General features: G+C 47.7%; 1 protein-coding gene across 2 annotated transcripts in view; it reads right to left on the bottom strand.

Annotated features, from left to right (window-relative positions):
- The window catches only part of WDR25 (WD repeat domain 25), a 201,750-nt gene extending 189,562 nt beyond the window's left edge, over positions 1-12,188 (bottom strand). For both annotated transcript variants that reach the window (XM_069738202.1, XM_069738193.1), the window contains exons 1-2: positions 12,076-12,188; positions 8,392-9,030 (exon numbers count right to left, since the gene is read on the bottom strand). In XM_069738202.1, the coding sequence (XP_069594303.1) occupies positions 8,392-9,006 (615 nt within the window). In that variant the 5' untranslated portion in view covers positions 9,007-9,030; positions 12,076-12,188. The remainder of the gene's footprint in view (positions 1-8,391; positions 9,031-12,075) is intronic.
- Positions 12,189-12,230: the final 42 nt, after the last annotated feature.

The raw sequence follows: 12,230 nt of genomic DNA on the forward strand, positions 1-12,230 counted from the left end.
AAGATTTGCATACGTCTGCTAACAAAGTCATCAAATGTGACACAGTGACTGGCAGGCAGCAATCCTCCCTGGCACGATATAAGGGCATAATTGAGTCTCATCCGAGAGATATAATAATGGTCTGTTTTAATTATGTTTGGAAATCCTGCGCTATCATTTCTAGACTATAGAGCTGAAAATTAATGAAGTCTGCCCTTGTTTGTTAAACTGGCGAGGAAACGTCAGTACCAAAAACGGATTTTTAACCCCTCGCCTCTCGGGAGTCATTACACATCAGCAAGGATGTTCAGGGGGTCATAAAAATAAAAAAAGCGTGAGCACTGCAATCCCTCACCTTGCCAGAGTGATGAAAAGTTTAAAGAATAATAAGGTGTTACTTGCCTCTCCAGTCCCCCATCACTCTAGTCCCAACACTCCAGTGGTCTCCGCCATGATTGCACGTGGTGATGTCTCATCTGTTCAGTCACCTGATAGCTGAAGCTACTGATTGGCTATAGGGTCAGCTGTCAGATGATCGGGGCGTCCCCCCACCTCAGCCTGGAGTCAATCAGTAGCCTTAGAAGTTTCTAAAAGGATATGATTAAAGGGAAATTCCACTTTGAAGCAAACGTAAAAGATGATTTCCTCCTGATCTGTTACTGACTCCAGTGCTGGGCAATGCACCTTCCCGTCATGGTTGGATTCCAATGCTCTTCTATGTGTCAGGTGGCAATGGCAACCTTGCACACACGTGTGACATGACTTTAACAGGCCACATAAGCGAGCTCGTCCAGTTTGTGTACATACCACTTCTCTATGCCAGTTCTGCATATGCGGCCTAAAAAATCCTGATATATATCTTGGTACCTTATATCACTGGCCAATACTGCCTTGCACTGGCTGACAAACCCAGCTCTGCTATATCACGGCATACTCTGCTTTAAGGCTGCCAGTTCTGCACTGGTCCATTACAACCTCATCTCTGCTACATTGATGAGTCAACCATGTGTCGCGGCGGTAATGCACCAGAGTTCAGGGCGCTTCGCACAACTTTCACCGCTCTGCTCCTCCCCGTGTCAGGCCGCGGCACCGAGTCCTCATGCAGGATTTTCAAGGCACTGAGTCCTCATGCAGGATTTTCAAGGCACTGAGTCCTCATGCAGGATTTTCAAGGCACTGAGTCCTCATGCAGGATTTTCAACTCTGTTTCCTATCCCTGCCGTCTCCACCTGGCTATAAGGAGGAGTGTTAAGATCCTGCAAGAATTTAACCCTGCTGTGTCCTGCAGGCTTTGCCTTCCCCAGTCTATCCCCTGCCAGCATATTAGGCTGCTCCTCTTCCCGATCCTGGCATGAACTTAGGTTCCTGTCCATCTCCAGCGCTCTGTCTGTGTGTTTTCTTGTCTCACCTCAACTGTTTCTGCCCTGGCTCGTTTACCTGTTCTGCTTGACCTCTCCATTCATGACCCCAGCTTTGTATAGTGAACCCGTGCTACCTGCCCCAGACCTTGGACAGTGCAACTACGCTTCTGCCTCACCCTTTTTACCTCGCATACCTGCTCTGACCTGAGGGTCAGATGCTGCAGGTGACGCCTGGTGACTACCTGTGGCCAAGCCCATCCTCACCATCAGAGGCTGTAGCGAAAACCAGGCAGTCGCTTAGTCATGCCCCACGTGTGTAAGCCCAACTCGTGGCGCAGTGGATCCACACCCACCTACCCAATGTGGAGCTTACTCTTTACCACATGGTTTTTTTTTGCCTTCCTCTGGATCAACATGTTAGGGCATGTTAGGTTAGGTTATGGGTTGAACTAGATGGACTTAGTCTTCCTTCAACCTTAATAACTATGTTACTATGTTACCGTCATCCCATGCTGTATAACTGCTGACTCTGCAACTCTGTATCAAACGTATCTCTGCTAGAATAACATTTTTCATAGTTTTACAAAAGAAAACAACCCAAAGATTTATATTTGTCTGGTAAGTTTTGGGCATTTCTGTATAAGAGAGAAATTACACCACAGAACATGATCTCCATATTTATATAAAAAAAAACACTTCAGAAGAAAAGTAACGATTATTCTGTTGCAAACAAGCAAAATAAACAGTCAGCAATTCAGCCATCATTAAGACTTAGGCTATGTGCACACGTTCAGGATTTCTTGCAGAAATTTCCTGTGCAAAACGGGACATTTTCTGCAAGAAATCCGCATGCGTTTTTACCACGATTTTAACGCGTTTTTTGGTGCGTTTTTTTTGGCGGATTTTTCTGGAGGTTCCCAATGCAATAATATAGTGGGAAATCTGCAAAATTAATGAACATGCTGCGTTTTTTACCGCGATGCCTTTTTTTCGCGGAAAAAAACGCATCATGTGCACAAAAATTGTGGAATGCATTGTAAATGATGGGATGCATAATGTATGTATTTTTTTCGCATTCTTACCACGTTTTTATAGTGAAAAATGTGAAAAAAAAACACGAAAAATCTGCAAAGTGTGCACACAGCCTAAGTGTCCTGCAAGTGCAAAATAAATAATAGACAAATTATTTGGATGGCTTAATTTCCAGCGATCCGCACAACACAAGTCAGGGAAGGCAGGGAACAAGGTATTAAACGGCTGCTTAAAGGGGATGTCCAACCACAACTAACCTTACGTCCTCCCAAATGGTGGCAGCTCTCCTATGAGTGGACTGATCGATGGCGATTCAGTTGCTGAAATACATACGAAAAGCTCCTGGGCTTTGGGAATAGAGGAAAAATAAGGGTCAGTTATCAGAATGTCTGCAACCGGGTCTTGATTTAGGTCTGCATTAGTTTGGGGGGCTGTTCTGACGTTTTTAGAGGGTTTTGTTGTAGATTGGAGGTTGTACTTTTTTATTTTTAGAGGGTGTGTATTTTTACAGTGGTGGGGTCTGACCTGTGTTCTCTTAGTTTAATGGATCTGGTCTGGGGAGGATTTTTGAGGGGTGGGCCGATATGGAGTGTGTAATTTTAGGAAGTCTTGTATTTGTTCTCTTAGTTTAGGGATCTAGTCTGAGGGTACGGTTTAATGGGATCAGGTCTGTAATTATTTATGGGACTGTATTTGCTTAGGGTGTCCGGTCTGGGGTCTGTATTTCTTCAGTAGGGATGGATGCAGGGTCTAATTTATTAAGGGATCTGTTCTAGGATCTGTATTTAGGGGGTCCGGTCACAGTTGTCAGGAGAACTCTATTCCCTGTGCGGTATTTATTTAAGGGGAACTGTGCATGTTTAAGACATCTATTCATTTTTTGATGTTGCATGCCTTTTGTCAGAGACGTGCTCTATATAAATAGATAGGTAGGACAGAATAAGCTGACGTCAAAGAATACAGTTCCCTGCCATTATCTACACTGGGCCTCATGTACAGAGAAATGGCTGGCCTCATCACCCATAGCAACCAATCAGAGCTAACATTTCATTTTACAGATGATTTACAAAATGAAAGCTGCAATATCATTGGTTGCCACAAACAACAATGTCCCAGCTTCTCTGAGGTAGTACCGGGAAACTAGGCCCAAGATGTAGGCTGCTACACAGCCTTAAAGGGAACCTGTCATCCCCAAAATCGAAGGTGAGCTTAGCCCACCAGCATCAGGGACTTATCTAAAGCATCCCAGCACCATCCCAGCACCTGCGCACTGCAGTACTTTGCTCTGCCCTCAACAGGGCAAAGTACGCCTGCGCCGGAGCGTGAAGACAAGAAGAGGACGTCATCGTAAGAAGGTGGGAGGCCCCGGACCGGACCACAGCAGGACCGCCCCTGGGTGAGTATAATCTAATTTTCTCATCTTTCAGGATACCTCGGGGGCTTATCTACAGCATTACAGAATGCATTACAGAATGCTGTAGATAAGCCCCTGATGCCGGTGGGCTTAGCTCACCGTCGATTTTGGGGGTGACAGGTTCCCTTTAATTAAACGTCACAATGCTGCGGCCAACTAATAAGAACCAACATAGTATTTTCCGGAGAAATGTGCGACATATTAACATTTTTCACGCAAAAAAAAAGGAAATCGGACACTGGTCCAAAGTTAGACCATGATGCACGGTCAGGGTCACTAATGCAGAACGGTAAAAAAAATACCATTTTATTTTAAATGAAATGTCGCCCTCTTGAGGTAAAAGATAAACACCCCAAATTCATCATAATTTATACCATAAAAGTGATGTAAATTCCATCAAAAGTGTTCTCCGCTCCTGACTTACGTACATTTCTTACAGTGACGCCCCAGAGCTGGGCAACGGGACAAATTCATCAAAAGGCGCACTTCTAAACAATTTGGTGCATCATACAGCAGCAGACTTGATGAATCGGGGCATTCATTTGGGATGAATAGGAAAGATATTCAATGAAGTGGATTTTTAGGTGGCTTTTAGGACAGAATTCACTTTTAAATCCAAGTGAAAAAAATCCCTTTAGCATGGTAATTAATACTGGGGCTGTCAATCAGCACCACGGGTTGGTTTATAGGACAAGGGGGTAAGCAGCTGTTAGATAACTCTGGCGGCAGCTTATCTCCCATGAGGATAAAGAAATAATAATAATAAAAATAAAAAAAAGATCAAGCATGTTGAAATTGAACATGCCCAATCTTTCTTTCCTTAGACACCTGCCATTAAGGGTAAGTTAGGAGGCATTACATACATTAGATGGCCGGTCAGCCTCGACACTTTGGTGGGTGCTGCCAACATTTAGGAGCACATGAGACTGCCCTGAGGATTTTTCAATGCTTCTACAAATCCTGACGATTATGCCATCAAGAATGACGACTACCACTATAAGAGGGGCTTATTCAAGAGTACAGTGCTCTTAGTGTTAAGGTACCTTCACACTGAACGATATCGCTAGTGATCCGTGACATTGCAGCATCCTGGATAGCGATATCGTTGTGTTTGACAGGCAGCAGCGATCAGGATCCTGCTGTGCCATCGTTGGTCGGGGCAGAAAGTCCAGAACCTTATTTCGTCGCTGGATCTCCCGCAGACATCGCTGAATCGGCGTGTGTGACGTCGATTCAGCGATGTCTTCACTGGTAACCTGGGTAAACATCGGGTTACTAAGCGCAGGGCCGCGCTTAGTAACCCGATGTTTACCCTGGTTACCAGTGTAAATGTAAAAAAAACCAAACACTACATACTTACATTCCGGTGTCTGTCCCCCAGCGTTCTGCTTCTCTGCACTGTGTAAGCGCCGGCCGGAAAGCACAGCGGTGACGTCACCGCTGTGCTCTGCTTTCCGGCCGGCGCTTAGTGCAGAGAAGCAGAGCGCTGGAGAAGACAGACGCCGGAATGTAAGTATGTAGTGTTTGTTTTTTTTTTACGTTTACGCTGGTAACCAGGGTAAACATCGGGTTACTAAGCGCGGTCCTGCGCTTAGTAACCCGATGTTTACCATGGTTACCAGGGGACTTCGGCATTGTTGGTCGCTGGAGAGCTGTGTGACAGCTCTCCAGCGACCACACAGCGACGCTGCAGCGATCGGGATCGTTGTCTAGATTGCTGCAGCGTCGCTAAATGTGACGGTACCTTTAGGGGTGGTACAGAAAAGTAGATACTCGTCATCTCTAAGAGGTGGAATGACCTCTACAAATAAAATGCCAATATTTAATTTGAAGCTACTGTTTCGCCAACAGTTTTAGAATTTATTCTCCAATTTATGGCATATTGCAAAATTATGGGGGTGGCGTTACCTGTAATCTCTTCAATAGGACTGCACCTTACACAACCGCCAGAACTCACTACACTGCGATTGGTTAATATGGCCACCAAGAACAGTTTGGAATGAATATAACCAGGTAAATTTAAACTGCCCCTGTCAGCAGGATTGTGCTCAGCGACTACAGTCGGCGCCGTTATACTGATTACACTGATACCTGGTGATGAAATCTGTCTTGTGGTTGTTGCGGAATCTGTATTTTCAGTTTTGAGTTAATGGTCTGCTCGTGCTCCAGGGTGGGGTTGTGGGGGTCTGCATGTGGTGCTCTGATTAGGTATTCATTAGTATGGCTTCTGACAGGTCACTGATCCCACACTGACCTTCCCATAGTTTGCATAATGAATATTATATATACATAATGAAAAAAATATCCCCCTCCACAGGCAGGCGGCAGCCGTGACCCCTGCGCTGCAGCATAATCACATGTGTATATAATTAATATAAGAAATGTTCAAAGAGGCAAGTAGCAGCACCAGACAACGTGGAAAAGTTCCATGGAAGGATGAATAGACAACACTTTAGAGCTACAGCAGCTGATTCAACAAGTGTTAAGTGCTCTGCATTGAATATACAAAATTGTCAAAGTGGAAAAAAGAATGTATGCGGCACTCACCAGTTCGAGTAATACAATAGTCCTTTCATTTCATACTGTGGGATCTGGACATGAACAAGACACGCAGGTTACAGAGGTATGTAGGAAGAGGCAGAGTGGACAAACTCGAACTGGTGAGCGCCTGTGCAGTAGCAGCTATCGGTGTATATAGAGATGTGATCCAGCACCATCTAGCTAGAGAAAAAAAAATCCTCCTCCAAGATGGCGCCATCGGTGCCTGCGCAGTAGTAGCTATCGGATCACCTCAATATATACCGATAGCTGCTACTGCACGGGCACGGCGGGCGCCATTTTCAAATGGATTTTTTTTCTTTTTTGATTATCAGCATAAGCAGAAGCATATTAATTATATGCACATTACACATGTGATTATGTTGCAGTGCAGGGGCCACGGCCGGAGCCTGCCTGCAGAATGGTTTTTTTTTCCAATATGTATTTAATATTCATTAAGTAAACTAGGGGAAGGGACAGTGAAAGGTCAGTGACCTGTCAGCAGGCTGCATTATGACTACCTAATCAGGGCATCACATGAAGACCCCCACAGCCCACCCCGGAGGACGAACAGATTGTTAACTCAACACTGAAAATAAAAATTAAACAACCACAAGACGGAGTTCATCACCAGGTATCATTGTAATCAGTATAACTGCTCCGACCTGACACGGTCTGTAGGTTACTCAGCACAGTCCGGCTGACAGGAGCACTTTAAGGGGTGATTCCATTTTAGGCTTGAATGGAATGACCAAGAGCCCTGCTGCAGACTTTCAGCAGGAGTCTGTGCACGTGTTACAGAAGGACAGAGAGAGGGTAGGAGCGCTGTGGTGAGCTGCCGGAGCGCAGGACCTGAAGCACGTGACCTCCGGGGGAGTGGACGGAGGCGGGGCCAGATGTCGAGTAGCGGCTGTGAACTGCGGAGCTGGAGAGTAGTCTGAACGAGCCGAAGTCAAGCCGGGAGGTCGATGAAGTGCCAAAAGGGTGAGACGTAAGCGTGGTCGGGACGTAGCAAAAAGGTCGGGGAGCCGAAGATAGTGGTGCAGTACAAACGGGGCGGACAGGAGGGAAGTTCCAAGCCAAAGGTCAAAGCCAGAAATAGACAATTAGCACAGAATCACAAGGCAAAGCACAGGATGAGAAAACAGGCCGAGTCATACACAAGAAAGCAATCGGACTAAACAGTATGCAAGAACACCAGGGGGTCAGACACACAGCCAACACAGATGTATAACTGACAAGGATCCCCAGATGAAGGCGGGTAAATATAGCCCTAACAGAACCAAAAGAATGCTTTACAAATTAACCCCGAGAGGACAGGGAAGGAACCCTGTCCACCACCATAACATGAGGGTACAGGGACAGGTCGGAGATCACAGTTGCCTGATCCACAATTAATATTTGAAGCTTCTACAAAGTGCATCACTATGTTAGGAAGGTTCCAGTGTCCATGCAGGGGGTGCAGAGACACCAATTATCATATCTTGATTGACAGCGCTGAACTTAATCAGTGGCTCTGCACCACCGCATGGACACTGGAGCCACACTCACGTAGCGTTATTGCTGACTCATCGCTGCCTCCTGTCTGTGACCAATGCTCGATACAGTACTGCAGACAGGAGCCAGCACTAACACTATGTGAGCAAGGCTAGAGAGTTGCGGCATCGGCAATCAAGATAGGACAGTGCTCAGCATTATAATTGAGGGGGCGTAATAGTGCACTGAACTCTTGGCCACACCAAGAGTGCACCAACATCTACACTATAACACAGGTGACACACTCCCTTTAAAGTAGTCAATATGACTTAAAAACAGTTTTCTCATTTCAAAGTAATGGCAAATTCTAGAGATCTAGAATTTATGATTGAAGGGGGTCTAACCTCACCAATCCTGAAAATGAAGGGGCGACACCATTTTATCAGGACTGCAGCCCCTTGGTTCTCAGGATCAGCGGGGGTCACAGCTGTCAAACCATCACCATATCCTACTGATATGCCATCACTTTGTAAGATGGAAATACCCCTTTAAAAAGTTATATAATGTATCTAGAAGGAGTTATATTGTTACCTTGCATGTTCCGTCCATGGATGCGGAGAGCAGTAAATGACTGGATGATTTTACCGGACACCACTGGACCCGGTTCACCGGACCCGTATGCCCCTTCATCTGGAAAATCACCTTTTTAGGAATTCCACTGCTGCTGTATTTTAGAGGTAAATGAGGTCCAAGGTAATCAGAGACTCTGTAGATGTTCCTAGCAGAGTGGCTTATGTGGTCATGAGATGCTGTGGATGCATCACTTTTAATCTCTGCAGCCATGTTGGATTGTTCCGATCTCTGTCTTTTAGGAACGTAAGGCTTCACCACCCTTCCACCGCAGGACAGAGGTCTCTTCTGAGAGGACAGAACAGAGGTCTCCATTGCAGAATTACTCAGTCCCTTCTTATATGTAGGATTATAGTTTGAGCTGTGCGCAGAGGTCTGATGTGTCAGGATGAAGTCTGTACCACAAGACGAGGAGTCAAGCAACCTAGCAAAGCTTGTGGGGCGCACAGAAGGGTCACCTTGTGTCTGGTGATGCAAAACATTCATGCAAGGAACTTCAGTGACTTGGGGTGTATGGGGGTGTCCGTCATCTTCTGTCTCAGAATCGGAGTCGTCATAAGCCACTAAAGGGTTCATTCTTGGAAACAAGAAGGAAAGACCCTGATGATATAAAGATACAGAGAAACATAAGTATATATACACACATATACAGAAATATATGCATATTCACAGGATACATCATCACACGTAATGACATTCTTATAGTTCGGCATCAGGGGCCCAATAGGTGCAGGGTTACCAAATATTAAAACCTACTGCAGCTTTCTAATACATATCCTCTCCATTATCAAGAGCCATGCTTGTAGTCAGTGAATGAAATAAGTGTACATATTGATTCACAAATGGTATACTTGACCACTGTAATGACCACCTGTAATGAGAGACCACCACTCTGCCGGCACCTGTAATGTGAGACCACCACTCTGCAGACACCTGTAATGAGAGACCATCACTCTGCCAGCACCTGTAATGAGAGACCACCACTCTGCCAGCACCTGTAATGAGAGACCACCACTCTGCAGGCACCTGTAATGTGAGACCACCACTCTGCAGGCACCTGTAATGAGAGACCACCACTCTGCAGGCACCTGTAATGAGAGACCACCACTCTGCAGACACCTGTAATGAGAGACCACCACTCTGCAGACACCTGTAATGAGAGACCACCACTCTGCAGACACCTGTAATGAGAGACAACCACTCTGCAGGCACCTGTAATGAGAGACCACCACTCTGCAGACACCTGTAATGAGAGACCACCACTCTGCAGACACCTGTAATGAGAGACCACCACTCTGCAGGCACCTGTAATGAGAGACCACCACTCTGCAGACACCTGTAATGAGAGACCACCACTCTGCAGGCACCAGTAATGAGAGACCACCACTCTGCCGGCACCTGTAATGAGAGACCATCACTCTGCAGACACCTGTAATGAGAGACCATCACTCTGCAGACACCTGTAATGAGAGACCACCACTCTGCAGACACCTGTAATGAGAGACCACCACTCTGCCGGCACCTGTAATGAGAGACCACCACTCTGCCGGCACCTGTAATGAGAGACCACCACTCTGCCGGCACCTGTAATGTGAGATCACCACTCTGCCGGCACCAGTAATGAGAGACCACCACTCTGCAGGCACCTGTAATGAGAGACCACCACTTTGCAGACACCTGTAATGAGAGACCACCACTCTGCCGGCACCTGTAATGAGAGACCACCACTCTGCAGACACCTGTAATGTGAGATCACCACTCTGCAGGCACCTGTAATGAGAGACCACCACTCTGCAGGCACCTGTAATGAGAGACCACCACTCTGCCGGCACCTGTAATGAGAGACCACCACTCTGCAGGCACCTGTAATGAGAGACCACCACTCTGCAGACACCTGTAATGAGAGACCACCACTCTGCCAGCACCTGTAATGAGAGACCACCACTCTGCCGGCACCTGTAATGAGAGACCACCACTCTGCCGGCACCTGTAATGTGAGATCACCACTCTGCCGGCACCTGTAATGAGAGACCACCACTCTGCAGGCACCTGTAATGAGAGACCACCACTCTGCAGGCACCTGTAATGAGAGACCACCACTCTGCCGGCACCTGTAATGAGAGACCACCACTCTGCCGGCACCTGTAATGAGAGATCACCACTCTGCAGGCACCTGTAATGTGAGATCACCACTCTGCCGGCACCTGTAATGAGAGACCACCACTCTGCCAGCACCTGTAATGAGAGACCACCACTCTGCAGGCACCTGTAATGAGAGACCACCACTCTGCCGGCACCTGTAATGAGAGACCACCACTCTGCCAGCACCTGTAATGAGAGATCACCACTCTGCAGGCACCTGTAATGTGAGACCACCACTCTGCCGGCACCTGTAATGAGAGACCACCACTCTGCCGGCACCTGTAATGTGAGATCACCACTCTGCCGGCACCTGTAATGTGAGACCACCACTCTGCCGGCACCTGTAATGAGAGACCACCACTCTGCCAGCACCTGTAATGAGAGACCACCACTCTGCCGGCACCTGTAATGTGAGATCACCACTCTGCCGGCACCTGTAATGTGAGACCACCACTCTGCCGGCACCTGTAATGAGAGACCACCACTCTGCCGGCACCTGTAATGAGAGACCACCACTCTGCAGGCACCTGTAATGAGAGACCACCACTCTGCCGGCACCTGTAATGAGAGACCACCACTCTGCCGGCACCTGTAATGAGAGATCACCACTCTGCCAGCACCTGTAATGTGAGACCACCACTCTGCCGGCACCTGTAATGAGAGACCACCACTCTGCCAGCACCTGTAATGAGAGATCACCACTCTGCAGGCACCTGTAATGAGAGACCACCACTCTGCCGGCACCTGTAATGAGAGACCACCACTCTGCAGACACCTGTAATGAGAGACCACCACTCTGCCAGCACCTGTAATGAGAGACCACCACTCTGCCGGCACCTGTAATGAGAGACCACCACTCTGCAGACACCTGTAATGAGAGACCACCACTCTGCCAGCACCTGTAATGAGAGACCACCACTCTGCCGGCACCTGTAATGAGAGACCACCACTCTGCCGGCACCTGTAATGAGAGACCACCACTCTGCCGGCACCTGTAATGAGAGACCACCACTCTGCCGGCACCTGTAATGAGAGACCACCACTCTGCCGGCACCTGTAATGAGAGACCACCACTCTGCCGGCACCTGTAATGAGAGACCACCACTCTGCCGGCACCTGTAATGAGAGACCACCACTCTGCCGGCACCTGTAATGAGAGACCACCACTCTGCCGGCACCTGTAATGAGAGACCACCACTCTGCCGGCACCTGTAATGAGAGACCACCACTCTGCCGGCACCTGTAATGTGAGATCACCACTCTGCCGGCACCTGTAATGTGAGATCACCACTCTGCCGGCACCTGTAATGAGAGACCACCACTCTGCCAGCACCAGTAATGAGAGACCACCACTCTGCAGGCACCTGTAATGAGAGACCACCACTCTGCCGGCACCTGTAATGAGAGACCACCACTCTGCCAGCACTGTACATTACATATCCAGCCACTGACAGGTAGGAGAGACACCATCGCCCCACACTGTACACACAGGACCCCACTCACTCAGTGACAGCTGCACTGCATGCTGGGAACTGCTCTAATCCATCACTGACACTGCACTGATCATGTCCAGATGCAAATCCATTCCCCCGGAAAACAGAGCTCTGAGCAAAGAGTTCCGATCTGCAAGCACCAAGCTGTGCACTGGGAATCTCTTC

Source organism: Ranitomeya imitator, chromosome 1, assembly GCF_032444005.1.
Source record: "Ranitomeya imitator isolate aRanImi1 chromosome 1, aRanImi1.pri, whole genome shotgun sequence".
Taxonomy (NCBI): Eukaryota; Metazoa; Chordata; class Amphibia; order Anura; family Dendrobatidae; genus Ranitomeya; species Ranitomeya imitator.